This window comes from Pongo abelii, chromosome 6 (genome assembly GCF_028885655.2).
Source record: "Pongo abelii isolate AG06213 chromosome 6, NHGRI_mPonAbe1-v2.0_pri, whole genome shotgun sequence".
In the NCBI taxonomy this organism is placed as follows: Eukaryota; Metazoa; Chordata; class Mammalia; order Primates; family Hominidae; genus Pongo; species Pongo abelii.
In genome coordinates this window covers 66,357,181-66,385,100 of record NC_071991.2, presented here as the reverse complement: position 1 = coordinate 66,385,100, position 27,920 = coordinate 66,357,181, and the positions used below count along the sequence as shown (strand labels likewise).

Here is a 27,920-nt window from a genome sequence, read left to right as displayed (position 1 = left end):
AAAAGGGAGATTTTTATGAAGATAAAGAGTGACTAGAAATTACACATGCAAGGTCAATGGAGCTGCCAGAAAGCAGTTGATCATACCGGGAGATGGTTTGTGGTAGAGTATTAACGCACATGGCATGCCCCTTTTCTCCTCAAGCTGTCACATTAATAGTTCACACCTTCTTTCCATATGGAATATCAGTCACAGTATTCATTCATCATATCCATGGCTTTACTTGGAATCTGAACGTCTTCCCTGTAGCTGCTCTGTTTCTTTTTCATCTCACCATGACTAAAGAAGCTAAGGTGTGGGCATTATAACCTACAAGTGATCCCAAAGGAATGGGCTGTCATTCATGTCTTCCTTCCAGTGTTGAACAAAAGAGAGAATGCATGTGGGTTCACCCACCCATTGTTATCATAAATCCATCCCAGCTCCCTTTCAAGACTCTCAGGGTTTCAGCAGAACATCTAACATGAAATGAATATATACATTCAAGGAGCTGGCATGTTGTATCACAAGGGAGAAGGGAAAACACCCGTTGTAACAGCCTCAGAGCTGATTGAAAAAGAATGCAATGAAGAATATCAGAAGTTCTCAGACTAGAATGATGATTCTCATTATTATCCACAGGAGGAGAAAAGGGACAGTCACCCAGAATTAGAGAGGGCTCTAGAAGTTTTGAAGTGTTGACACCTAAGCGTCCACAAAACTGCTCGGAATAGTTTTATTTTAGGAGAAGTATCCTTCTGCCCAGCCTGAGTCTGAGAAACTAGCAATGCAAAGGCTCTGTTAATTATTATTTCACTTATCTTAGACTTGGTTTCTTTATCTATGAAATAGGGCTAAGCAAGGCTCCCACATGGTATTATTGTGAGGATCAAGTGTGATAATGCAGGTTATCACTGGCAGCTATATGTGGTAATGAGCACTGCACCACCCTGTGGGGTCACCTTGAGTAGATTCAGGTCTGAAGAGGGTAAACAGATTCCCTGATTTAAAGGTTCTCCAAAGCCCTGCAACCCTGAGGTCTCCACCTGAGCTACCTATCCAACTAATAGTCTATCATTAGAATCAAGGCACTGCAGGGAGACAAATAAAGGGAGGGAGGACATTGTTTTCAGAAGTCCCAGTGATTAAGCATCTAGGCAGAGAGCCTTCATTTAGGAACTCCAGAATCTGGATTCAAATCTTTACATTGTCACTGCTCCAAAAGCGCTTTTTCAGCTCTAAAGTGCAGATTCCAATTCAGCAGGACCAAATGCAAGCTGAGATTCTGCATTTCTCATAGCACTCAGGGATGGCATTGCTGTTCATCCGTGGACCACATTTTGAGTGGTAAGATCCTGTAAGACCATGAACTCACAAATCATTGAAATGACTGGGCCTCAGTTCCTTCACCTATGAAGTAAGGTGATAAATGAAATGTGATTTATTGTCTTCTCTGGGGATCAAATATGTCATTACTGTGTGATAGTACTTTATCCAAATTCAAAACAGCTTTTTACAAAATTCGTTTTTCTTGAGAGATCAGATAGCAGGCTCCCATTAGCTTGTCACTGGGGATCTTGTTGACTTCAGTCTTACACAGTCTGTCTCCCTTGGGAAAATAGTGAGTAGGGAAGTTTCTGTGAGAGACAGGAGTGATGCATGACAACAGAGATCCAGGGCACTGGGGACATCACAGTTGTTGCTGGATGATTCAGTGAAGAAGCATCATTGTAGGATGATGCACCAAAGGAAGCACCGAATGCTGGCAAGCAAGAGCCAGGAGGCTAAACATTGTGCAGACTGAAGATGAGAGAAGCAGTCATCACCACATCATGGATGTATTGCAGGACCCAAACAGGGGTGGTGTTTGTAGTTTAGATAGTTTAGCCACAGTAAAGCCCTGCAAAGAACAGTATCACTATAGGATTCTTTTGTTCTCATCCTTAATTCATTCCCTCGACAAAATTTTTTAAGCATCTGTTATGTGTCAGACCTTGAAGAAAGAGCAGTAAAGACAGACACCCATAACCCTATGCCTATGACACTTGCACTAGCCCATCGTGTTCTAAAGAATAAACAACACAGAATATCTTTTTAAAGTTCACATCTGTATTTGGCTAGCTAGGGCTGTCATAACACAATACCACAGATTGGGTGGCTTAAGCAACAGGAATTAATTTTCTCACAGTTCTGGAGCCTAGAAGTTCAATATCAAAATGTTGGCAGATTTGATTTCTCCTAAGGCCTCTCTCCTGGGTCCTTGGATGACCTTCTTCTCATTGTGTCCTCACAAGCTTTTCTCTGTTCACGCACATCCCTGCTGTCTCTTTCTCTTCTTATAAGGACATCAGTCATTTTGTATTAGGGCCCCACCCTTATGATCTCATTTAACCTTAATTACCTTTTCAAAGGACTTATTGATTGCTGAATACAGTCACATTGGGGTTAGGACTTCAATATACGAATTTTGAGGAAACACAATTCAGTCCATAACGATATTAATGTCCAGGGTTGGCTTTGGTTGAAACCCCAGCTCTTCATCTCATAAACTGTGTAACTTTGGTCAAGTTACTTAACCTCTTTGCAGCTCAGTTAACTCTTTTGTAAAGGTGACTAATAATACTTTCATAAAGCTCTTATGAGGAATTAAATAGGTAGTGTTTGTAAAGTGTTTGATAGGGTCCAGCACCTAGTAGGTGCCCCGATCTTACCCACTATGCTGTTCTTTAAATACTGACCAAAGATATTTACTTTTTGCTTTCTTTGGGCAATATATTTGACTTTATTACCTCTTCCTATGAATCTACTAATAAATTAGGCTTTTCTTTTTCTTGGAACCTTGCAACTCACACCCCTTTTCTTACCATTTCCAAAAACAAAATATCTACTGGAATCGTCAGCTATAGCCCTAATTGTAAAGGATCAAGGATAGGAAAATGTTGAGCTTATCAAATACCGCTTAGGTGGGAAAAGGTAATTATTTTGTTTCCCAAAGCAAACACAAAAAGAAATTTGGCATTAGAAGATGAAATTAGATAATTTTTAAGTTACCAAATCAAGATGCTGTTTGCAGAAATATTTGGTCCACAGTAGATGATTCATTTAAAAAATACACTTTATCTGACACAGTGCAAAAGTTAAAATGATTTTTATTTTATTTTGCAGTTTAGCTTTAATACAACATGCTAAAATGGCACAGAATCAATACTGCAATGAAAAACCTCTGTTTCTTTGTTGAGTCTGGTGTCTGTCAATAGGTTTCTAGGGGCATCTGATCATTATTTAAGCTTAAACTCAATTATTCAGAAAATGCCCTGTGGCCCTAGCATCAGCACAACATAGCAGCAAGAGCTTACTAAACTGCTCAGAATTGGGTGAAGAGCTTCATTTCCCAACTTTCAGGGTGAAATGTTCAAGGCATCTGAGGAAGGATAGTGTACCACATTAAACATGCACAGTGCATATGAAACCTGTTTTGTTAATGGGCACAATAGTATTATATTTAACTCTGGGAATATTTCCACAAGGAAGCAACAGGCTGCATTTAGATTATACAAAGGAGACTGTGCCTAAATTCCTTTTCTTTTAAGTCATCCCCTTTCCATTTTAAATACCTTCACATCCACTTTCAGGACAGGTAGCTTAATTTCTATCATGTGCGGCTTTTCAGAGCATTAGCTTTGTTTTAGGTTCCAATGATTGAGCTATGCTGGATGTGCTTGGAACAGCCTGCAAAGACCCACATTCATTCAGGAAACTACAGTTGAACTAGATCCATATGTGGCTAGAAAACATGTAGCTTTCTGATTGGAGGTAGTTCCTGGCTTCCAGCATTATCACAGATGATTTTTGTCCTTTGATGTGCTGCTAAATAGAAAGTAATGTTAGAAACAAAATGCGGGGATTTTTTTTTTCTTAGTTACCATTGACTGAGAGCTTACTGCTTCCAGCATTGTCTTGTGCTGTGTTAAGCACTTTATATGTATTGACTAATTGAATACTAACAATAATCCTATGAGGAAGGAGTATTATCTCCATTTTTCTTAGGTCTTGGATCAGTGAATGACCTTGCCCATGTTTGAATAGTTTGCAAGTGGAACTGCTGGTTTACAAGGTCTCTAACGCTAAGGCAACAAAATAGATAAGGTGTCATTGCACCAAATGTCGAGGATGTCCTTGCCAATGCTACCACCTAAAAGAATAGGATAAAGTAGAGGAGGATTTGCCCAAAGCTTGCTTCCTTTTAATGTCTGTTTAAAAGTATATTTAAAGCCTAACAATTTCTCCAAATCCTGGGGTTATACCAGTCTTTAGGTACCAAATTTTGGTGTATGACTCAAACAAATTATTGGTAGTCATTCTCTCTTGGTACAATTTATCTTGATAGGTGTAACTTATTAATAAAAATTCCTAAAACATTTCTAATTTTACTTCTGGCTTCACCTTTTCTTTCTATCCTTTTATTCAAATAGAACTCTTTCTTTAAACAGTTCGCAAAGAAAATCGTTTCTCTATGAAGTTAATGCTTCTCAAATTATTATGTGGTAAGGGGCAAGGTTTTGTTTACTTACATTTCATTTCCTATCTGTTGCGAAGAAATACTTTTATATGAGGCAATAAATACAAATTACTAAAAGTGAGATACAAAAGACATAGAACATAAAAACTCCAGTTATTTTTTATTAGATTCAACAGATCATGTCTGGCCTTGTCCTCAGGCAGAGGCTGGAATCCTTCAGTAACACACCTCTGTAAGAGTTAGAGGACTTCTATTCTCCCAGGGCACTGCCCTGAGAAACCTCCTTGAATTAAGCTTTGATGGTTACCACACAAGGAATCAACTCAACTAGTTCTGCTGAGACTTCTTTTTTTTTTTTTTTTTTTTTTTTTTTTTGCCTTTCCCGCTTTAGAATTTTCAAACTTTGTGTAAAAATAAATCACCCTGGGTAGCAGAAGTTATGCACTGCCAGGCCAGAAGCCATATTCAACACATACATAGATTTCTCGTAGCCTGGCTGGGGATTTTTAAGTGAATTATTGTCAATATTTAAGATAGAAAAATTGCACCTAAGAGTACAGTATTTAGGGCTACTAATAAATACCATGCTATCATTTCCTTAAGACAAAAATTGTTTGGAACTGTGTAGCCATTGTCCTTTTAGCTGGGACACAAACACTCCAGTCAACCATAGTTCCAACCAGAGAGCCTGTCCCTCATCCCCAGTTACCTGACATTATGTCTATGTCGCCATTGTGGCTTTCGGTGTCATTTGAACACATGGCTACTTCTTTAGCCCTAATCTGTACCCCTTCTATATTTGAGTCTTTCTGGGTATTATTATTATTATTTTTTGGTTCTTTGTCTCTGTCTGTGGATTCATGGACACTACTTGATTCCAATATATATAAGACAATTAATCCCTTTAACACCAAGGAAATCCTCTCCTCTCCTCTCCTTTTCTTTTCTTTTATTTTTTTTCGTGTCTCACCTCGTTACCCAGACTGGCCTCAAACTTCTGGACTCAAGTGATCCTCCCACCTCAGCTTTCTGAGTAGCTGGGTCTGTAGGCACACACCACCAAAAGCTAGCTCAAGATTTTTTTTTTTTACAACCTAGTAAATATTTAATTTATTCCTGATTCAAATCCAAGGAGGCATTTTAGAAGAGAAGGTTGCTACTATTGCTCTCAGTATGAACAATAAGAGGACCAAAAAAAAAAAAAAAAAAAAAAAAAACTGAAGGCCACTAGGTGCTTGCCCCAGACATTGCAGAAGCACAGAGACTTCTGGATAGGAGAGCACTCAGGAAGCATCTTTATGTTCTTGCAAAATCCTGAGTTGGTCATGGGTTTTTATCATTTTAATTCATGTTCTTAACTCACAGTGGAATAAAGAAAGAGTGTAAACAATGGTTTTGAAATGTTATACCCATCTCTCAGCTGCTCAGAATCTGTTTCAAAGATAGTGAACAATTAGAAGGGTGGGTTACTCAGAATCAGTGCCCACATATTTTTCACTTAACAGAATGAATCATGGCCACTCAAAGGCAGCAGACTTTCCATGTACTCCCAGCCTGCCATGTGTGTAGTATGAACCAACATTCTCATGAACAACAGTTTCTCAAAAACTTGGCTTTTAATAGGTAGCAATTGCTTGTGTGTGTGTGTGTGTTTGTGTGTGCATGTGTGTGTTTTGTATAGACTCATAAATTATATGATGTTCCTTGACCCTTTATTTTGCCAATGATATTATATAATTATCTCTTTTTGAAATCATTAAATAAAATTGCAGTGCTTTCCTTTGGTGTATTAAGGAGTGGTAAGGTGAGAATGAAGCAAAGGAATGGGAAGAACTATGAAGAGTTTTTACTGGTTCTGTCACTAACATTTGTGACACTTAAGAAACCAAGGGCAGAACAATGCTTAAAAATAAATATATAACAGCATTGATTCTGTTCAGTAGACAGAATTATTTGGACAAATTCAGGGAAAGGACATTGATTAAAGTTATTTTTGGTTGTATACCAAAAAAAAAAAACATGCATCGTAGGATGCGTAGTGGCATTCCTGGCTCTATGCACTAGAAGCCAGTAGCACACCTCCCTTACTCAGTCATGACAACAAAAAATGTCTCCAGAAAGTGCCAAATGACCCCTTAGATGCAAAATCACTTCCACTGAGAACCACTGCTCTACCATAATAGCAGACAAATCACAACACTCAAGAAAAGTTCAAATCTTCTAGGTACCACTTGAAACATTTGATTTAAAAAAAATATTTTAGCACTTTTAACAGGGTAGGGTTTCAATACCTTGAAAGAAAAAACATTCTTGCAGGTCTTAGCTAATTTATTTAATTAGAAAACTCTTTATGCATATATGATTAGAATCTGTTTTTTAAAATACCATTTTATTATTTATTTTACTTTTTGGATTTTGATTTTACTAGCATAAAAATTACTATGGGCTAACAGCTCATACTTTTCTCAGTTCTTTTTCTACCTTCTCTAATTACTAACTGAATAACCTCTGAATTTCATATATAAAACTGCTTAATAATAGCATCTACATTAATGGTCGCTGTAAGAATTGTATTAGTTACTATGGGCAAAAGCTTTGCACAGTGCCTGGATCTTAGTAAATACTCAATAATTGCTAGACAATAATATTATTGTTATTGTCACTATTATTTCTAAATAAAAAGAAAATAACTTTATAGAGTAGGGAAGTATATAATAAAACTGAAAAGGTGGACTGTTAAATTTTAGTTTTTTATTGCTTTCTCTATGTATTTTCTGAATTGCATTCTGCTATGACTGAGTAAATGAAATCATGTTTCTGCTATTCCTGTTCCCTAAGTTATGTTTAACTCAGCACTCATCCTTTTTATCCCTTATTCTGGATCACCACTAGTAAGAGGGATTGCAACATGTTATTCTTCTTTTAAATGTGAACAGCATTATGTAGTAGCTAAGTTTTAATAAATAGATGTATAACTAGCGCTTTACTGGCCCTAACTCTTTATCCTCTTGCAGTCCCTCCATGCCTCCATAGAGAGTATCTTCCTAATTATTTTAGAGCTTCAGGTAATGCCTAATGTGAATAGTACCATATGCTTCTGAATGCAAGATGTTTTTTCCCATTGCCCTTTCCTTCCTTCCTTCCTTCCTCTCTCTCATGTACTTTTTGCTCACATACGCTTCCTGTGTCCCCTGTTTCTGTCACACCTCTTGGGTATGGCTGGCTGGCTTCCTTCCTTCCTTCCCTCCCTCTCTCCCTCCCTCCTTCCTTCCTTTCTTCCCTCCTTCTTTCCTCCCTTCCTCCCTTCCTTCCTTTCTTTTTGCTCACATCTCACTTTCTGTGTCCTCTGTTTCTGTTGCACCTCTTGAGTCTAGCTTTCTTTCTTTCCTTCCTTTTCTTTTTTCTCTCTTTCTTTTCTTTCCTTCCTTCCTTCCTTCTTTCCTTCCTTCCTTCCTTCCTTCCTTCCTTCCTTCCTTCCTTCCTTCCTTCCTCCTTCTCTTTTCTTTCTTTGTTACCAGTGAGTTCTGCTGGCCCCTGCTGATGCACGTTACCAATATTCTGGGGTCTTTACATTGCCAAGTGCTCAGGAGTCTCTGAGGTTTATAGAGAAACAGAAAATGTGCTTCCTTCCCTCTTTTAAGGTCATAATTTTTCAAATTGATACCAAAGTGTTCTACTTAAGTCTCATGTTTTTAGAGGGTTTAAAATGTTTTGCCTATTTTAGTTACTTACAATCTTCTGTGTTTCTCAACTCCTTTCTACCCTATTAAATAGACAGGACTCTGGGAGTGTGGGTTGGGCGAGAATCTCAATAAGAGATTCTGTGCTACTTCAGATTGTGCCTCCTCCTCTGATGACTAAATCTTTCTTATGGGCCAAGCTCCTGTGACTCTCACCCTAAAGTGGGGTTCTACCCTATCTCACCGAGTGTGTTTGTTTCCTCACACAGAAAGGCTTTTTGTGGAATAGCTTCACTTACACTTGTCAACCCCAGTTTTGGATGTATGTTAGGTCCAGACCCTCCTACATATTTATAAAATGAGTTGAACTTTGGGACGCCTATTTCAAAACTGATAGATTTTAATTCTGGCAATAAAACAAGGCCTCTGTGGACCTGTTTCTCAGCAGACTACTAAAGCTGCCTTCATGCTTTGTACATTAGTTACATCATTAGAAACATTTGAAAGTTAAAAGCATACTGTTTTTTAGAATGGTACATAAAGTAAGGCTTGGTAAAGATTCCAGAGGAATCCTAAGGTAGGAATCTTTAGGTATTTCCGTACTGTAAAATACAGTTAAATCTCACTAGCCTGTGTGTACAGCATATCCTTAGAGACTTCTGCCCAGAATCCTGGCTAGATTTTTATCTCTGCCATTTGGCAAAATAAATTCCTGACCTTGGAAATAAATGGGCCACAATATTTCCCATGCTCCCTCAGATGTGTGATGAATATATTATTTCTTTTTTCTCCCAATTATAGTGATCCTCTCCACAATTAATAATCTATCAGCCTCTTCCAGTTTGAATAACTTCCTTTCAGTTTATAAATACTGTCTGTTCAAGATCACCTTATTATTGGACTTAATGTCTTTAGGTATTTGCTTAGCCTCTCAGATTCCTCTTTGAAGATGGCATTTGGGCACCTGAGGGAGGGATGGAGAGCTGAAGGGGTACCTGGATCCTCATGCTGTCCTCTGAACACTCAGGGTTCCATGGCAACCTCTCTGCACCACCTGACTCTTCCTGATCTCCCAGAAGTTGAAGCTGAGGTTGGCAGAAGATTAACTCCTGATTACTGACTTCTCTGCCAGCTGGAGCTTGGCAGGGTTCCTGGGTTCCAGTAGCCTCCCTTTGGCTCACATTGGTACTGGGGTTCCTCTGAACCCCTCTGTGGACTCCATTTGGCTCCACCCATTGTTAAACCATTTCACAAGCTCTCCCATGTCATACCCTTTGGAGGATGGTGAGAACTTGAGGCTTCCAGCTGCACTATACAGGAACCAAGAGCATCTCAGGAATGCTGTAGTCTAACCTTCCATTAGTTTTTCATACCACTCTGCAGACTTTATTATGTGGTGCCCACAGTTTAGTGTAGACATGACTTCAAAAAGTCCCAAATATTGGCTGAATGTGGTGGTTCACACCTGTAATCCCAGCACTTTAGGAGGCCGAGGCAGATGGATCACCTGAGGTCAGGAGTTCAAGACTAGCCTGGCCAACATGGTGAAACCCCATCTCTACTAAAAATACAAAAATTAACTCGGTGTGGTGGCGGGAGCCTGAAATCCCATCTACTTGGGAGGCTGAGGCAGAAGAATGGCTTGAACCCAGGAAGCAGAGGTTGCAGTGAGCCAAGATCGAGCTACTGCACTCCAGCCTGGATGACAGAGTGAGACTCTGTATGAAAAAAAAAAAAAAAAAAAGACCCAAATATCAACCAAAGTGAAGGCTCACCGACCATTTTGTCAACTTACCTGAAACATTTTTGTCTCTCATTTCCTCACATGTCACTTTCTGTGTTCCTTGTTTGTGCTGCACCCCGTGAGTCCAGCTTTCTCCAGTCTCTCAGGACCAGAAGAGATGGATTTTAGGTTTTCTTGCCACTCAATGTATTCTATATGTACTCTAATCAACAAGCATGTCTGGTTGTCACAGGTAGAAGGGGTCTCTGAATCATTCAGAGAAGACATAATCATATTCTCTCGATGCTATCACTAACACAGGACCATGATCCGAGACAACCAGGTTCAGTTCTTGATATGTAAAGAATTTGGGAAAATATCATCTCTCACCACAAAATCTGTATTTTTATGTATATTGCAGCAAAATCCTATTTTGATCATCATTTTCTTTACCTTTCTTCTATATCTATCCTAATCTCCCTTTCCGCTCATGTACTATTACTCCTTAATGCACACACAGACACACACACACACACACACACACACACACATACACACACACATAGTCTCTCTCTCTTTCTCCCTTTCTCTCACTGGGAAAAAGAATAAGTTGTTGGAGAGACAAAGGAGAATTTATGTGCATGGAAAGAAAAATGACAAAGCATATTTTTTCAGAATATAGTAGTTCTGTTTTTAAGAATTTGCCTTGCATGTCTTCTCAACTTTAGCAAGACCTTAGTAGTAGGCCACTGTGCTCAGGGTGGCTCCCTGCTCCACTGTCATTTCTTTCTTTTCCAGCCTCATCTACTATGTCTTGCATTACTTTTCCATTTCCAGAGCCAACTTTATGCCACTGTCCTTCAACTTCCAAATGTGAGGGTGCCTGTCTTCTTATAGTTCCAAACTCTTCTGGTCTCTACTTTCACCATTATTGCATTGCCATTTCAGCGCCTTAATCCTGCATATCTGTATCCATTCCAAGCAAATCCTTCTTTCCCTTTTTTCTTCCCCTCCAGCTCCAAAATATCTTATTCTATGCAAAGAACCACTCTCAGTTGATGAACTCAACTGTTTTCTCTTACCCATGGTTTTTTCCTACCGTCAGGATGTTCTTCAGCAGTTGAAATCAGAGCTCTCTTAAGGAAGTGGCCCTCTTGATGCTATCACTAATATAGGGAAATTGGTTGGAGAGATTGCCAACCAGTGAGAGGGACATACAGGGAGGAAAAATACTTTTTACCATTGAGAATATTGGAAAGTGGATATGGACGTTGTTCTAGTGACACAGATTATAGCAGAATTCATGAGTTATGCATCCTGTTTTATCATTGAAGTTCTTATGAAACTGTAACACGGAAAATACATGTGGGGAGCTTTTGGCAGCTAATTTGGCTCTGAACCCCATTTGGAACATCATGCCTTAAGAAAGTATGCTTGTAATTTGACTTATGAACAAGCTTTTGGGATTTACTCTTACTATGAACTGAAGAGTGTGCCCTCAAAATTTATGTACTGCAGCTCAAATCGCTAATCTGATTATATTTGACTACCTTTAGAAAGTAATTAAGATTAAATTAGGTCATAAGGTAGTGTGTGCTAATCCAATAGGATTGATATCCTTACATGAAGAGGAACTTTAGTACAAGGAAAGGCCATGTGAGGATGTAGCAGAAAGGTGGCCATCTGCAAGCCAAGAGGAGAGTCCTCACCAGTCACCAAATGGGTTGGCACCTTGATCTTGAACTTCGAAGCCTCCAGAATTGTAAGAAATAAAATTTCTTTTGTTTAAGCTACCTACCCCTTGGTATTTTGTTATGGCAACCTGAATTGACAAAGACAAACCTGTTTGTAAATTCAGAATTAAGTACAAGTACCCATTTATGAACAGATTATATCCACAAAACTTGACCATTACCATTTAGTCATAAACCAAATGTAAGTAAAACATAGGTTGAGGTGGTATTGAGATAAATATTGTTTTTGTTTAAGTATAAATAAATTAATGGATGATAAATCCCGTAGATTCCTAAAGAGAGCTTCTTCAGGGATAAGCCTAAACATTGGTTATGAGTCAAAATATCAATCATCCACTGGATACCTATGTGCTCGACATACTTTATGATCAGTAAACATAGCTTTATTATAAAAGTAACCCCCACCCAGCAACTCACAGTAGGTACTCAGCGAATGTTAACTGAATTAAAATAAAACTACCATTATCAGTAGAAGTTTAGACACCAAAATTAATGTCACAAACATCTTAGGCAGATAGAAAGGTATGGACAGGCATAGGGATATCACGCAAAGGTATTTGTGGCTACCTAATGCCCTTTAGTGCAGTCAAAGAGACAGCACTCTCTGCTGCTGGAATGTTTTTCTAATCAAGTTCAGTATTTATAATTTTTTGGAAGGAAATTTGCTACTGCTTTAAGAAATAAAGAAAGAAACAAAGCTTATGATGTACTCCAAAGTTGAGTAAAAAGGGGTTAGGAATTTTACATGGTTTTTGAGTCACCGAATACATCTTTTGGAATTTATTTATTTTATTTTTTTGCTTGCTTCCCCAGTAATTTGAATTCTGATTAGTGCAGGCTTTTCTTTGGTACTAGTAGCTCTGTAGTGGTGGGAAAACTGACTAAAGCCTATGTAATACATGGTAAATAATGGTTTTTATTTTTCAACTTGTGCAGTCATCTTCCTTAAGAATATAGCTACACAAAGCTTAAACAACTACTTATTTATATTGGTTCAGTAAAATAATAAAACTTTCAATTTAGAGGGCAAATGATTAGGTCTCACTGTCCATTTCAATGATTCCTTCACTCTTTAGCTGACAGTGCAGACCATGATGGTATCGATTATGATAGGGGATGCTGGCTCCTAGAAAGCATGGGTTTCTTCAGGAGGGTGATGGAAAGGCATGTGCTGACAGGATCAGAGTTCTGTGTGAGTCCTGTGGTCTTCAGAATAGCCTCTCTAAGCCACAGTGTACTCATTCAATCAACAACACGTAGGCCTCTACTATGTGCCAGGCTTTACAAAACAGGTATAACAGTAGCTGAAATGGTAGTAGCTAGCTTGTGCTTACCACTTACTCATTTAATCCTCACTAAAATTGTATGCAGATGGTACTTTAAAAAGTTGGTATTTTCACAGATAAAGGAACCAAGGCACAGAGCCATTAATTAATTAATTCTCCAATGTCACTCAGTTTTTAATGATGAAGCCATGATTTTATCCCACCAGTTTGATTCCAGAAACTTCACTACTATACTGCTGTTTATACGATCTTAATTTTCTTTTTTTATGTATGCACTTATTTACTGCTCTCATTTATTATTTATGTATTCATTGTTCTTGGTAGTATTTAAGTCTGTAAGAACCTCATGAGAAAAAGGCATGTGAATATTCCTTGGAAAACTGCTTAGTACACTGTGAATGTGTGTTGTTATTATTTATTGTATTTGTTCCATGTGATTAGGCCCCTTGCATTTAATTCTCTTTTTTTTTTTTTTTTAAAAAAAAAAAAAAAAAAGCTTTGTTTTATGCAGAATTTCTCCCCTTTGATCCATTTGGGAAGTCTTGCTATTTACAGTCACAAACTTTGTACTCTATTTCCTGGTGCTTCAAATAACTTATGTGTCCTAAAATTAGAGACTTCTACCATCTGATACTGTTTTTATGTTATGAAGTATTTTATATATTAAAAATATAATATATGATAATTATAAACCACTATTGTTGCTCTTTTCATGTGTGCATTATTATGTGTTTTCACTGCATTCATGAAAAAGGGTAAACAGCATTTTGTAAAGGGAAATCCAGAATATTGGTACACGCTTTGTTTTGATAATAATGTTCTCTAGTAGATAAGCAACCATGTATTTTACTGGCTTATCCAATTTTAACAATACCAGTTTGAACTGAAACAAGCTGACAAATTATACTGAAAGTTAGAAATCTTAAGCTTATACTTTGAACATCAAATTTCTCCTTGCAATTTGCTATTATTGTTTGAAGTGTGAGGACCACACGCTCCTTCCATTTAGTTGGAGAACCTGACTTGTGGTTGCTACTTTCTACTCCCTGACTGCTGCTGCTACCTGCCTAAGAATTGTCTTTGGCTCCCTGTAAACCTGCAGTCAGAAAGGTATTTGAATATTCCCCCTCTAGCACTTGCAAATCCGATTTTTATGTATAACTAAGTGCTCTTAGTTTTTACTCTATCTACTACTGGGGCCTGGTTTCTAGCAGGTCTGTAACTAAGCCAGATCCCCCTATGTAATGCTGTTTGTAATGAGAAATCTAAACAGGGAATGGCAGTGAGGCATGGCAGGAATGTGTTTCCATTGGAGAAGTCAGTGTAGAGAAAAAGTATAAGCAAAGCCATGTCCAGAAGGCCTTTTCAGCTGGCCAAGACGGAAGACTAATGTTATTGTACATGGGCTGTTACCCTGCCAGCCCTTCCTCACAGATTTGCTTTCTCTCTCTGTCCGTCTTCCCCCGCGACCTCTTCCCCTTTTACCCCTTTCATCTCTTCCTTCTCTTTCGCTTTCTTCTTCTGTCTTCGGATTCTGCTGACTGTTTGCTCAGGTGGACAGTGACACCATTTGGAATGAGCTGCACTCGTCCGGTGCTGCACGCATGGCTGTTGGCTGTGTCATCGAGCTGGCTTCCAAAGTGGCCTCAGGAGAGCTGAAGGTGAGGTCTGGGTTGCATTAAGTGTGGGAAATCCAGAGAAGAAACTGAAACAGAGATGTTGTTGTGTGGGAATTGTGGGGAGTGTGGTGTGGTAATAAAAGGAAGGGCAGAAGGAAGAGGGTAGAGATGGCCACTAAGGTGTGATAATAACTCATCTGTAGGCAGGGAGTAGCTCATCCTGCTCGCAGAGCCTTCTTCTGCCTGAGAATACTCTGCAGTCAGGGCCCACCGGTGTGCATTTAAGAGCATAGAGATAATAAGCAAAGCTGTGGTTCAGGTTAAAAATACCTTTAGTATATACATATCTGTCATGCCATCCTGAGATTCTCTTTTGGGCAATTTTAAAAATACGATTACTGAAAAGTGTGTATAAGCTCAGAATACCACCCAGAGAGAGGGAGGCAGAGAAAGGTAAATACCAGACGGGAAGGATTGGGAGGAAGAAGGAAATTGTTGATTAGAAGGGTAATGATCCAGAGTGTGTTTTTCCATGAAAGAACTTAAAAAATGAGCTATGCTTTATTGTTCTTTTCTTTTTATGGTCTCTTCTTTTCTACATCATATGAAAAGAACAATGTCCAAACCCCAGCGTTTCCCAGTCTAAACAATTTATAAAAGCCAGAGACCTGACAGACGTTGACATTTTATTTGGTATTTTAACAGTGCTATTTAAAGGTATGCCATGTGCGTCTTGAATGCAGTTACCCCAATAAACTTTGTTGGTGCTAACACAGCCTTTTAATGCACTAGTTCACACACTTCATGACGCAATCTGGGTGGCGATTTGGTATTTTTAGCAATTGTGGGGCTTAGGGAAATATATTATGACCAATAACATATGCACTGTGAGTTTTGTTAAACCAAGATAAAATGTAATTAGGATTACTTTTCTTTATGTCTAGTGAATTTTTATTCAATTACATGGGACTCTTCCAGTTGCGATTAAAAATGTAGAGTAGGAATGTGCACTTCACAATGCAACGTTTGTCCAAGAAGTCTTTACTCTAACTCTTTAAAGAGTCAGAGCCTACGGAAATATAATTTTGATAGGGTGAGCTCTATTTAAAAAGTAGATGTGCCTGTATATATTTGACATAAGTAGTATTAGGACATTGCTCATCTCAGGGGATATATGGGGTCATTAATGTGGTGCTTACTCTTCAGTCTTTACCTTTGAAAATGAGCAAATAAAAAGAGGAAAGGAATCAGCCTGTGGAGAGCTTTTGGCTATCTCCCAGTAGAACTTGAGGAAAAATTCTTCCTATTTGAGTGCTTGTGTTGTACTTGCACTACTGCAATAAATTAACACTTTAAAAGAAAATCTGAACATCTTATTTTTAAAAGAATCCAAATGGCAGAAATCAGCCAGGCCACAATATTATAATTTTAAAGATTATGCTGGCACAGCTCTTTGATAACAAAGATAATTATTATGTTAGCTTTCACAATTTCTAATTGTTTTAAGTTTGTGTAAGTTTAAGCAATAATTCAGAAACCTTCTGAAGTAGAATGCCCACGTTTCAGTCATCAGAAGCATCATTATTAGCTTCACTGTGTGCAGAATTGCCAAATATATGCATGAAGATAGTTGAATAAAAACATAATTCCATGTTTAGAAGTTATCCATTTAAAATGGCCAGTTACAAACAATGTGTCAACAACACATAGTATGGGCATGCTGACCACCAGCTGTAGTAACATCAGGTATTTATATTAAGAACAAGGATTGGTACAAATGTCTTCCTCTGGTTAAGGAATCAGCAGGCATGGTTTAAAAAGAAAAGAAAACAATAAAAAAAAAAAAAAGAAAAACCAGCCTAAGAATCAAGAAATCTTAGTCCAGTTTCCGCCACTAAAATAGTGTGTCATTTGTGGCAAATCTGTAACTTTTCTGGGGCTCAATTTCTTGTTCTGCACAATTATCTAGGTGGAATTGATAATATTGAAGGTCATCCATGGCACTGCCATTTTGAGCTATTTGCAAATGAAAAGTGGATATGAATCTCAAGTACACACACTATGGCATACCAAGCAGTAGATATTCTGAAATTTCAATTTGCTTTGATGAACATTCCAGATTGTGCAGCTGGGTTATCTTTCTGATTGCCAAGTCCATTGTAAAAGTCCAAGATAGGCAGAATCATAACAGAGGCACTGGTACTATGCTGACAGGTCAAGAGACTGAAGCCCTGGGTTGCTAATAATTTAGGTAAGCCTACAGAGATGCCATGGGGGATAAGTAGAACTCACAAATGATTTGGAGCCATAGTAAAGAACATGTGTAACTGAGGTACACAGCCATGTTTGTGGACCGCTATTCAACAACCACAAAAACTACCCAGTGCCTACTTGTCCCAGACTCAAATATGACAGGGCTGATATACCTGCAGGCCAGGAGCATTATTACTCATGGTTTGTGGATTCAATTCATTCAGAACTTGGAAGAAAATAGGGAAGCTTATTCAAGGACACTGGTAAGTAACAAGAAATGTGAAAAGAAAAGACTTGAGCATTTTGTTATTCATTTTTCTGCATCTACATTCAGTTCTCACATATTCTATCCCATTCTCCCAGTAAATCAACATTTAATTAAATAACATTGGCATGTTACAATAACACATCATATGAGATTGCACTAATTTTTCTTGGAAAATAGAATAAAATTAAGAGCTTTATTTGAAATATGATGGGTCTGGATATAGTGTGGAAATGAGAGATGAGAGCTAGCTAGAGGAGGTCTCAGTTCATAGAGGATGAGGACCTAAAAGATAATAAATGTGCACAAAAAAAGAAAATGCCAAAGAAAAAATCGTATGACTTGGAAATTTTGTTTGATGCTGAACTTGACCATGGCTAACCTCCTAACTTTTGATAGGTCCTTTCCTTTCTTCCCCCAGGGGATATTGATGAGCTGAAGGAATTAGAAGAATGAACCAGGCACAGGGGGTGGGTTTCATGTTAATGCTTAAATAGAACATGTGCAGCAAACTATATCAGCAAATTGATATATTTTTTGGCACAGCATAGACCTGCTCAGTGGAGCTCAGTGAAAATCATGTGGACTTTCAGGCTTTCCAAGTTTTTAAACAATACATTTTAAAAAATACATAAGAAGGAATTCCTCAAATTTACAGATATTCAAATTGGCTATTTCTCATATTCTATTACAAAGGAACAAAAGTATTCTGAAATTGTTGGCATGTTTGGTATATTGGAAATCATAATTGGAAGAATAATTATCTCAAAATGGTTTTATTGTTTTATAGGACATTTTAGAAAGTATGTCAAAGACATAGAAATAGCTCTAAAAGGTGAACATTTTGTAATCATAAATAAAAAAGGATTGATACTTATTGAAATTTAATATAAAGATTCACTTTGATGTTCTTTTGACAATGCTACCATGTCTTCATAAAATAGTCAAAATTGCTTTTAGCTTCTGGACATATTTATCAAAACAAACAAAAACAAAAAAATCCTAAACACCTGGTTATCTGAATGATGGATGAATTTGAGTGTATACTGAATGAATGTGTTTGAGTGTGTATTATGATGTCATGTTGCTAATAATAACTGCTACTCATTGAGTGCCTTCTATAGGCAGCCAGTTTATATGTAATTTACTATTATTCTCACAATGTACCCTTGAAGTAAGTACAGGATACTGGCTCAAAGACATTAAGTAACCTTTTAAGATCCTGTAGATAGGTTAATAAATAATAAAATATGTAAATCTGATAATCCTCTGTTTTCTTCCAACCACTCTATCAGGACATTCTTTTACGGATAGCACAAATATACATTTAAAAAAGGGGCTAAAACTATCTATTTTAAGTAAGCAAAATTTTATCTTTTTTATTATTATAAAACATTTGACACATACAAAAAGACAAGAAGTTACATTCTTACCTAACAAAACATAATAATAAAATAAATACCCACGAACTCCTCATCCAATTTAAGAATTGAATTTTGCTCACAATATTAAAATGCTCTCAGTACTTATCTCATTCCTATATTTTAAAACCAGATACTCATTAATCTATTATATTTTTTAAAACTATGGCCCTGCGCAGTGGTTCATGCCTGTAATCCCAGCACTTTGGGAAGCTGAGGTGGGTGGATCACTTGAGGTCCGGTGTTCAAGACCAGCCTGGCCAACATGGCAAAACCCGGTGCTCACTAAAAATACAAAAACTTAGCCAGGTGTGGTGGCAGGTGCCTGTAATCCCAGCTATGTGGGAGGCTGAAACATGAGAATCGCTTGAACCCAGGAGGCAGAGGTTACAGTGAGCCGAGATTGCACTGCTGCACTCCAGCCTGGGTGACAGAGTAAGACTCCGTCTAAGAAAAGAAAAAAAAATTTCCTTTCGTTTTGTTAATAGCTTTAAACATGTTTTTTGCTTTATAAAAATGGAACTTTATCGAATATATTCTTCTTCAGCATATTTCCCCTAAAAGGTATATTATGAGGATTTATCCATGTGGATATATATATATATATATATATATATATATATATATGATTAATTCATTTTCATTGCTATAAAATATTCCCTTTGCACCATAATTTATATATTTATTCTTCTGCAGGACATTGTAGCTGTTTCCAGGTTTTTGCTTTTTTGAATAATGCTGTATGAACACCCTTGAACATGGCTGCTCTTTCACTAGAGTATAACAAAGAGTAAAACAGTCAGCTCCTAGGCTACTCTCACAATAAATTTCAGGAGGTAATGCCAAGTGGAATTCCAAAGTCATTTTACCACAATGACATCAGCAAAGTGTCAGTCTAAGCGTTCAAAAATTCTTTTCTCCATAAAAACAATGATAAAATGGGCAAAATGTGTCAGGATGAAATTTTTCAAAACTCAGGAAAGTAATCAAAGTCTTCCAACAACTCAGGAAGCATGTTTCAAAAAACAAACCAGCTGAATCTTGGTGAGAACAGAGAGATTTGTGGTATTTCCATCTTCCCCTTTCAGGTCCATGGTAGCCTTACCAAATCACAGCCTGCATTCTTAGCATAAACTAGTAACTTGGCAACCTCTGATGGGGAGATAAGGGAGTGGATAATGGAATTGGAACTCCTTCAAAGCCTCAATCCTAGAGAATTGTTATTATTTGACCTGTCCAGTGCTTCCCTGCATAACTTACTTGCAAGGCTTTATTTGGCCTCATGAGGTTTTCACACAGTGTGAAAGCCTTTTTCTTAGAAGAATTTGTTGTGAAAAATTAGTGGCGATCACTTAACTTTATTGGCTGCTTGAGGTGGTGGATAACAATGGGGCAAACAATAGGTTAGCCAAAAGCATCAAAGAAAAAACTGAGGAATGTGCATAAGGACTATGAAAAGCCACATCAGATTCCTAAGAATTTAGAAAGTCACAGGTATGATAGGGCTATATGCATACTCAGGTTTGTGTTCCTACTCAGGAAAGACCTGAAAAGGCCCTAAGCTCTTATCTCAAACTGATTTTGAGGCTCTGTTCAAACAGGAAGTGAAGGTCCAGGTAGAGTTGTCAGCTGCCTGGCTAAATATTTAAAATGTGCCCTAACACACACACACATACACACACACACACACACACACACACACACAGAGCCCCCGTGGCAAAGGCTGGAGGAGTGCTGGTTTTAAGCATTAAAAGAAATATATTTACCCAATCATTCACTGACCACTAAGCTAACAATGCAAAGACTTCAGTAGCATATAAAACATAGAACACAGATTTTACACAACTATTTCAGAAAAGTCACTAAGAAAATGACAATAACAAAAAGGAACAACAACAAATCCTGGAAAGAGGTGAGAATATGATTTCTAGTTTTGCCATACTGTTTTGTTTAAAATGTCCAGTTTTCCACAGAAATGTTTGAGACAAGCAAAGAAACAAGAATGCCCCACACAGAGGAAAAACAAATCAGTCAATAATAACTGTCCCTGAGTTAGCTCAGTTATCAGACTTACTAGACAAAAACTTTAAGCTAGATATTTTTAATAATTTAAAGAAGTAAGTTAAGCCACGTCTAAAGATTGTATGAGGATGTATGACTCTATAAACAGAATACTAATAAAGACACAGACATTGTTAAAATAAAAGAACCAAAGAAAATTCTGGATTTGAAAAATACAATAACTTAAATGAAAAATTTACTAGAGGGGCTTAGTAGAAATGTGAGCAGGCAGATGAAAATGTCAGCAAACCTGAAGATATCTAGTCTGAAGACCAGGAAGAAAAGAGAATGAAGAAAAATGAACAGAGTTTCAAAGGCCTGTAGGACATGATCAAATGTACCAACATATGCATAATAAGTTTCAGAGAAGAAAAGAGAAAGGGGAAGAAAGAATATTTGAAGAAATTATGGCTGAATATTTCCCAAATTCAATAAAAACATTAATCTACATATTCATGAAGCTCAGTGTGCTCCAACTGGCATAAACTCAGAGATCCATACCTAGACACACCATAATGAAACCATTGAAATCCAATGATGAGAAAAAAATCTTAAAAACAGCAAAAGAGAAGCAACTCATCACCTCCAAAAATCCTCAATAAAATCAACAACTTATGTCTCATCATAAACCATGTAGGCCAGAAGGCAGTGGGATGACATCATCAAAGTGCTGAAAGAAAAAGACCATCACCAAGTATTCTATGTCCAGCAAATCCGTCCTTCAAAAATAATGGTGAATTTAATACATGCTCTGTTTTACCCCATTAGTCCATTCACCTATCTCTGAATCAGTACCACGTACTACTCATTACTTCAACTTTATAAGAGGTCTTGACTATCTGATAGGAAAAATTTTTTCACTTTCTTATTCTTCCTCACTAGATCTTGACATTTTCTTTGTTTGACAAGAATTAACATTTTTAGACGACTGAGTCTATTTGTTTCTGAGCATATGTTTACATGTATTTATACTTTCTTTGAAGTTTCTTAATCAAGTTTTATAATTTCTTCTTGGGCAAGGCATGTTGGTGCATGCCTGTCATCCCAGCACTTAAGGAGGCTGAAGTGGGTGGATTACTTGAGCTTAGGAGTTTGAGACCTGCCTGGACAATATGGCAAAAACCCTGTCTCTACAAAAAATACAAAAATTAGCCAGGTGGGGTGGCATGTACCTGTTGTCCCAGCTACTCAGGATGCTGAGATGGGAGGATTGCTTGAGCCCGGGAAGTCAAAGCTGCAGTGAGCCAAGATCGTGCCGTCTCATTCCAGCCTGGAAGACAGAGCGAGGCCTTGTTTCAAAATAATAATAATAATAATAATAATAATAATTTCTCCAAAGACAAAAAATATGTATATGTAGGTAATTCATGTTTTTGAAAAGAATTTTAGTGGCATCTTATTCCAATTACATTCTCTGTTCTGATGTACAAAGGGGCTGTTTATTTTTTGCTAATTGTACATCAGTATTATTGCAAAACTAGTAATAATTTATAAGTCATTTGGGGTTTCTTTCTAATATCATCTGCAAATAATGACAGTTTTATTTCTTTTTTCCAATAATTATGCCATTTTAAATTTTGTATTTCCTTATTACGTGGGCTAAAATCTCTGATATAATACTGAAGACAATTGAACATGGTGAGTATTCTTGTGTCTTTCTAGATTATCTGTTTCACCATTAAATATTATGTTTACTGCAGGCTATTGTAAATATTTTATATTTTGTGGAAGAAATTACCTTTCATTTCTACTTTTCTAAGAATTTTCTTTCTCCTGTGAAAGAATTTTACATTGTATGAAATGTTTTATAGGTGGCTATTGGTATTATGAAGTGAATTGTATTTAATTTATTAATGTGATAAGTTATATTAATTAAATATTAAAAATTTTTGTATTCTTGAGATAAATCTACCTTGGTTATGATTTATTATCATTCTTATACATTTCCACATTTGGTTTGTTAATAATATTTTGGTTGGAATTTTTGCATATATGTTCATTACTGAAATTGGTCTGTAATTCTTATAAAGACCCGTCAAACTAGTGCATCAGGGCTTCATAAAGTGAATTTGAGACTGTCTCTATATTTCTCTACTTTAGAGTAATAGTTCGGTAAAATTGGGAAATTTATTTTTTCAATGTTTGGTAAAACTTTCCTCTAAAGTCATAGAGCCTTGTTATTTAGGAAGATTTGTAACTACTGATTCAAATTCTTTCATTATTATGAAACTATTTGGAATTTGTATTTCTTTTTGAGTCGATTTAGGAGTGCTGTATTTTTTCTTGACCTTTACATATTGGAGCCAAATTTTCAAAATTACTCATATGAATCTGTTCATAATATCCTCTTTTAACACTTTAATGTTTGTAGGAGCTTTAGCAATATATCTTTTTCATTATCATACCGCTTATTTTTCCTCTTTTTCTTGATCAATTCTGTCAGAAGTTTGACAATTTTCTAATTTCTGTAGAGCAAACTTTGGCCTTTGTAGATGTCATATATTTTATGAATTTCTTCTATTTTTATTATTTATTTTATTTGGAGGGAGGTCCTATATTTCTTTTAATAATTTCTTATATTATTTAGCTCATTATTTTCCAACCTGTAGTCTTTTCTACTTATTAGAGCTATAAATTTTTCTTTAAGTACTATTTGAGTTACATGCTGTTTTCTATAAAGAATTCTCAAGAGTTTGGTTTTTAAAATGTCTTATTTCCAGTATCTCCTTTTTTGAACCATTAGTGTATTAAATGTGTATTTTTAAATTTCCAAACGTATGATTGTTTTAGTCACAATTTTTGTTATTGACTCAATTTAAATATAAGATATTCATAAAATTTGGTCTGTATCATACTAGTTCTTGGAAGTTTATGAGACCTGCTTTATTGATTAGTGTTCTTGCTATTTGTAAAATGTTCTTTGTGTGCTTAAATGGAATCGGCATCCACATATTATTGAGTGTAATATTTTATATGTCCATCAGCACAAGCTTATTAATTATTTTGTTAAAATAGTCCATATTTGGCTGCAGGATTTTTGCAGGATTCTATAATGGCTATTTAAAAATGTGGTGTTAACGTTTCCAAATATCATGATAGATTTTTTATTTATCTTTATGGAACTGTTAATTTTTGCTTTAGATATTTAAAAACTCTGTTATTAGGTACAGTAAAATTAAGACTATTATATGCTTATAAATCCTTTATTAATATTTAATAATTATCTTCAGTAAATATTTTTATCCTCAATTATATTTATGATATTAATATAGCAAAAACAGCTTTTTTTCTTTTCTAGTATTTTCCTGGCTTATCATTTACCATTCCTTTACTTTCGGACTTTCTCTTTATTACATACTAGGTCTATCTCTTATGAACAGCGTGTCTGGATTTGTTTTCTAATATGACTGTGTATTTTAATTGGGGAGTTCAATTCACTTATATGCGTTATAATTTATAATATACTGAAACATATCTCTATCATCTTGTTTTTTCTTTTTGTTGCATTATTGGTTTGTCCCCTTACTTTCACCCACTCCTTGCTTTATTTTTAATTGAATCAATTTATTTTTTCTCTATGTGACCTCTTTTTTCAGAAAATGCACACTTTTTTCTATTATTTTAGTAATTACCTTTAAAAATTTAACCTATTTATAACACATCCTAAACGTCACTATCTTTTTTTTCCCACCGACAATACAAGAACTTTATGTTTTCTTTCTATTTTAAAGCAATAGTCATGTCCTAACTTACATGCTTAGGACTTCAGTTGTATTTATAAGAGAATAATATCACTGATGAGGCATGATTGTACTGTTTTAACCATCAGTGTTTCTCTATACTTGCTCGCTATTTGCCATTTTTCTTATCACCATTTATCATTGTATCTGAAACCTCTGTTCTGGGATTGTTTTCTTTCTTCCAGGACAGTTTTTCAGATTTTCCTTACTGACGGTTTCTCAGTTTTTATTTATCTATGATGTCTTTTACCCTCATTCTTGAAAGACAGTTTTGCTAAGTACACAGTTCAAAGTTGACAGTTTCTCTCAGCACTTTAAATATCTTCTATGCTTTTCTGGCTTCCAATTTTGATGAGGAAAAATCAGCTGATAGTCTGATGATCATTTCTTGTAGATTTTCTTTTTTTTTTCTCTTGGATTTCTTTTAATGTCTTCTTTTTGGCTTTGTTATACTGTATCTTGCTTACCATGTATTTTTAGTGGATTTTACTCAGTCAAGTTGTTTAAAATATATACATATTAGGAAAATCAAAATTTAATGCAGCCAGTCAATGATATTTTGTGGTACATCCCTTGCAATAGACTGCAAGCAACCTTGCTGATTTCAATAATCAATGATTAATTTATTTTTAAAAAACATGTTTAAAGTACCTATCATATGCCAGAAACTACTATAAATACTGAAAATACTGTGGTGATCCAAACAGGGAAATTAGGTTTCCTACTGAAGAGCAATGATAAAGAGATAAACAAATAGACATATGATACAAGTTCATGTGAAAATGTGTTATGGATAAAAGTAAAGGATGAAAGAGAGCTACAGGAAGACTGAGCAAGAAGGCTAGCTCTGTTAGCTTATCAGAAAGGCTTTACTGATAAGGGGAGATTTGTGCTGAGTGAATTAAGGGAAGAATTATGTAGCTATGTGGGGAAAGAATATTCCACACAGGAAGAAAAGCAAATACAGAAGCTCTCTCAGGGTGGGGCAAATAAGTAGGTCTTGACATGTTTAAGAAACTTCAAGGCCTGAGCATCTGAAAGTGAGTAATCTGCAGGAGATGAGGTTAGAGAGATAGTCAAGGGCTACATGATGGGATGCATGTGCATGTCCACACTCACACATACACACAAACACGCTGTGGTGCATACACACATGTATGCATATGTAAATAATATTAAAAATGAAGGGCCTATTTCTAATAATTAGGGCATAAGGATAGCAACGGTGGTAAGTGCTGATTGTGAATAAGGAAAGCTGCATTGCATTTCGTATACATTTTGCCACACATTTGGCCTTTCTTAAAATGTTATATTGCTGTCTACCCTAAAATGGTTCAACAAATAAGGTATGCATTGAAATACTTGTGTTGACTCCAATTATGACCAAATCCTAAACTGCGGACAATGGATATTTACCATGCATACTATATACTGCTTCAGTGAATTCCTTAAAACAGCCAAAGAAGACTGCAATTATCTTACCTAATCCAGTTCACATGACAAAAGACTAGAGAACATAGATGTGACTGATGGAAGATTCTTTTCTTTTCTTTTTTATTGAGACATGGTCTCACTCTGTCACCCAGGCTGGTGCGCAGTGGCGTAATCTCTGCTCACTGCAACCTCTGCTTCCCAGGCTCAAGTGATTCTCCAGCCTCAGCCCCCTGAGTAGCTGGGACTACAGGTGCCCGCCATCACGCCTGGCTAATTTTTTGTATTTTTTGAAGAGATGGTGTTTTGCCATGTTGCCCAGGCTGGTCTTGAACTCCTGAGCTCAAAAAGATCTGCCTGCCTTGGCCTCCCGAAGTGCTGGGATTACAGGCATGAGCCACTGCGCCTGGCCCAGTGGAAGATTCCTAAAAGGAATTTAAGTATTCTGACTATCCTGCTCAGTTCCCTTCCTAAGCTTTGGTCCCACTTAAACTAAATGTGCAAGAGAAGGGGAAGGACAGTAAGGAAATCACTCATGTCCACAAACAGGAGGAGTAGCTTTTCAGTCTTTAACTTGTTGCATGTTTAGCTATAGGAATTTGTAGGTTCACTTTAGACTGTTACCAGAGTGGGGTAGGACATTCATTAGAAGGCCTGATAAATGTGTCAGGAGTTTGAGAGCTTATGTAAAGACCGAGGAATACTCAGGCTTGTCACCTGGAGAAGAGATAAGTGGAGAGCTGGCTGAACGTGCCCATGTGGGTAGGTCCAAGAGAGAGAAGTGAGCTGCACAGATGCAAAAACTGTTGGTGGGGCAAGGATTTTTCCCCCAGCGGGCCAGTGGACACTAGGCAGAAGCCAGTTTAAATCATTATGAAAGGATTTCACCAACAATGGTTGCCTGCAAGGGAAAAGCCACCAGTAGAATGAGACTGGAGGCATGTGAAAGAGCTGACGAAGGCCTGCAAGGTCAGCCAGTGAGTGCATGACGCATCTCAGTGAACTTAGCAGATACAGGTCACTGACAGTGGACCTGAGAGTGTTCCCATTCATAAGGAACAGCGTTTGGATGTCTGCTGTGACTGAAGGCCTTTGAAGAACCCAGAGAGATCACCAACTTGCACTGCTAATCCAGTCTTTATGATTTTTCCTTCTTCCCAGTCTCCTGTAGGATCTGTAAAGTAAGCAGGAAGCAAGTAGAGTAAGAAGGAAAAAATATAAACTATAAATTATATAGCCTCCTCCTCCCAACACACACAGATGTACACATCACATTTGCCCACTGCTGGTCCCTGATCCCGTGGGTCAGCTGAGGAGTGGGGGAAGCTTCAAATAAAATGTGACATTGAAGTTTTCAATGAGGCTGAACTGGACTTTTTAACATCTAAAAATGAGACTATTTCTATAGTAAAAGTAACCTGAAAAGCTGTGGAATACATCAGATAAAAACTAAAGAAAGACTAGGGCTTGGAGAAAAATAATCCCGCTTCCATTTCATCCCATTCAATATATCAGTGTATTATTAACTTCCTATTGCTGCTATAACAAATTACCCCAAATTTAGTGGCTTAAAACAATGCAAATTTATTCTTTTCAGTCCTGGAAGTCTTTTGACAGGACTCAATGGGCCAAATCAAGATGTCAGCAGGACTACATTCCTTCCTTATTCAGGGGTTGGCAGAATTCCTTTCCTTGTGGTTGTGAGACTTGGGTCTCCATTTTCTTGCTAGCTGTCAGCTGCAGGCTGCCGTTAGCTCCTAGAGTACTCTCCCCGTTCTTTGTACCTCTACATCTCAGAGCCAACAATATGGCATGGAATCCTTCTCATGTTGTCATTTTTCTAACCCTTTCTGTCATTATGTCTCTCTGTGACCATGGTTGGAGAAGGTTCTATGCTTTTAAGGATGCATGTAATTATGATATTAGCTGTGCTTTTAGATGGTCTTCATTATATGAAAATACATTTATTGTATACCTAATTCGTTGGGAATTTTTGTCGTGAAAGGATGCTGAATTTTGTCAAATGCTTTTTCTGCATCTATTGAGAGGATCATATGATTTTTATCCTTCATCCTGTTACTGTGTTATATCACGTTTATTGATTTGCATATGTTGAAACAACCTTGCAACTTGGGGATAAATCCCACTTTATTATGATGTGCTTTGAATTTGGTTTGCTAGTATTTTGA

At 36.9% G+C, this 27,920-nt stretch overlaps 1 protein-coding gene across 7 annotated transcripts in view; it reads left to right on the top strand.

Annotated features, from left to right (window-relative positions):
* Positions 1–27,920, top strand: part of HDAC9 (histone deacetylase 9) — a 917,296-nt gene that overhangs the window by 701,096 nt on the left and 188,280 nt on the right. For all 7 annotated transcript variants that reach the window (XM_054559003.2, XM_054559009.2, XM_054559005.2 and 4 more), the window contains one exon: positions 14,495–14,602. In XM_054559003.2, the coding sequence (XP_054414978.1) occupies positions 14,495–14,602 (108 nt within the window). The remainder of the gene's footprint in view (positions 1–14,494; positions 14,603–27,920) is intronic.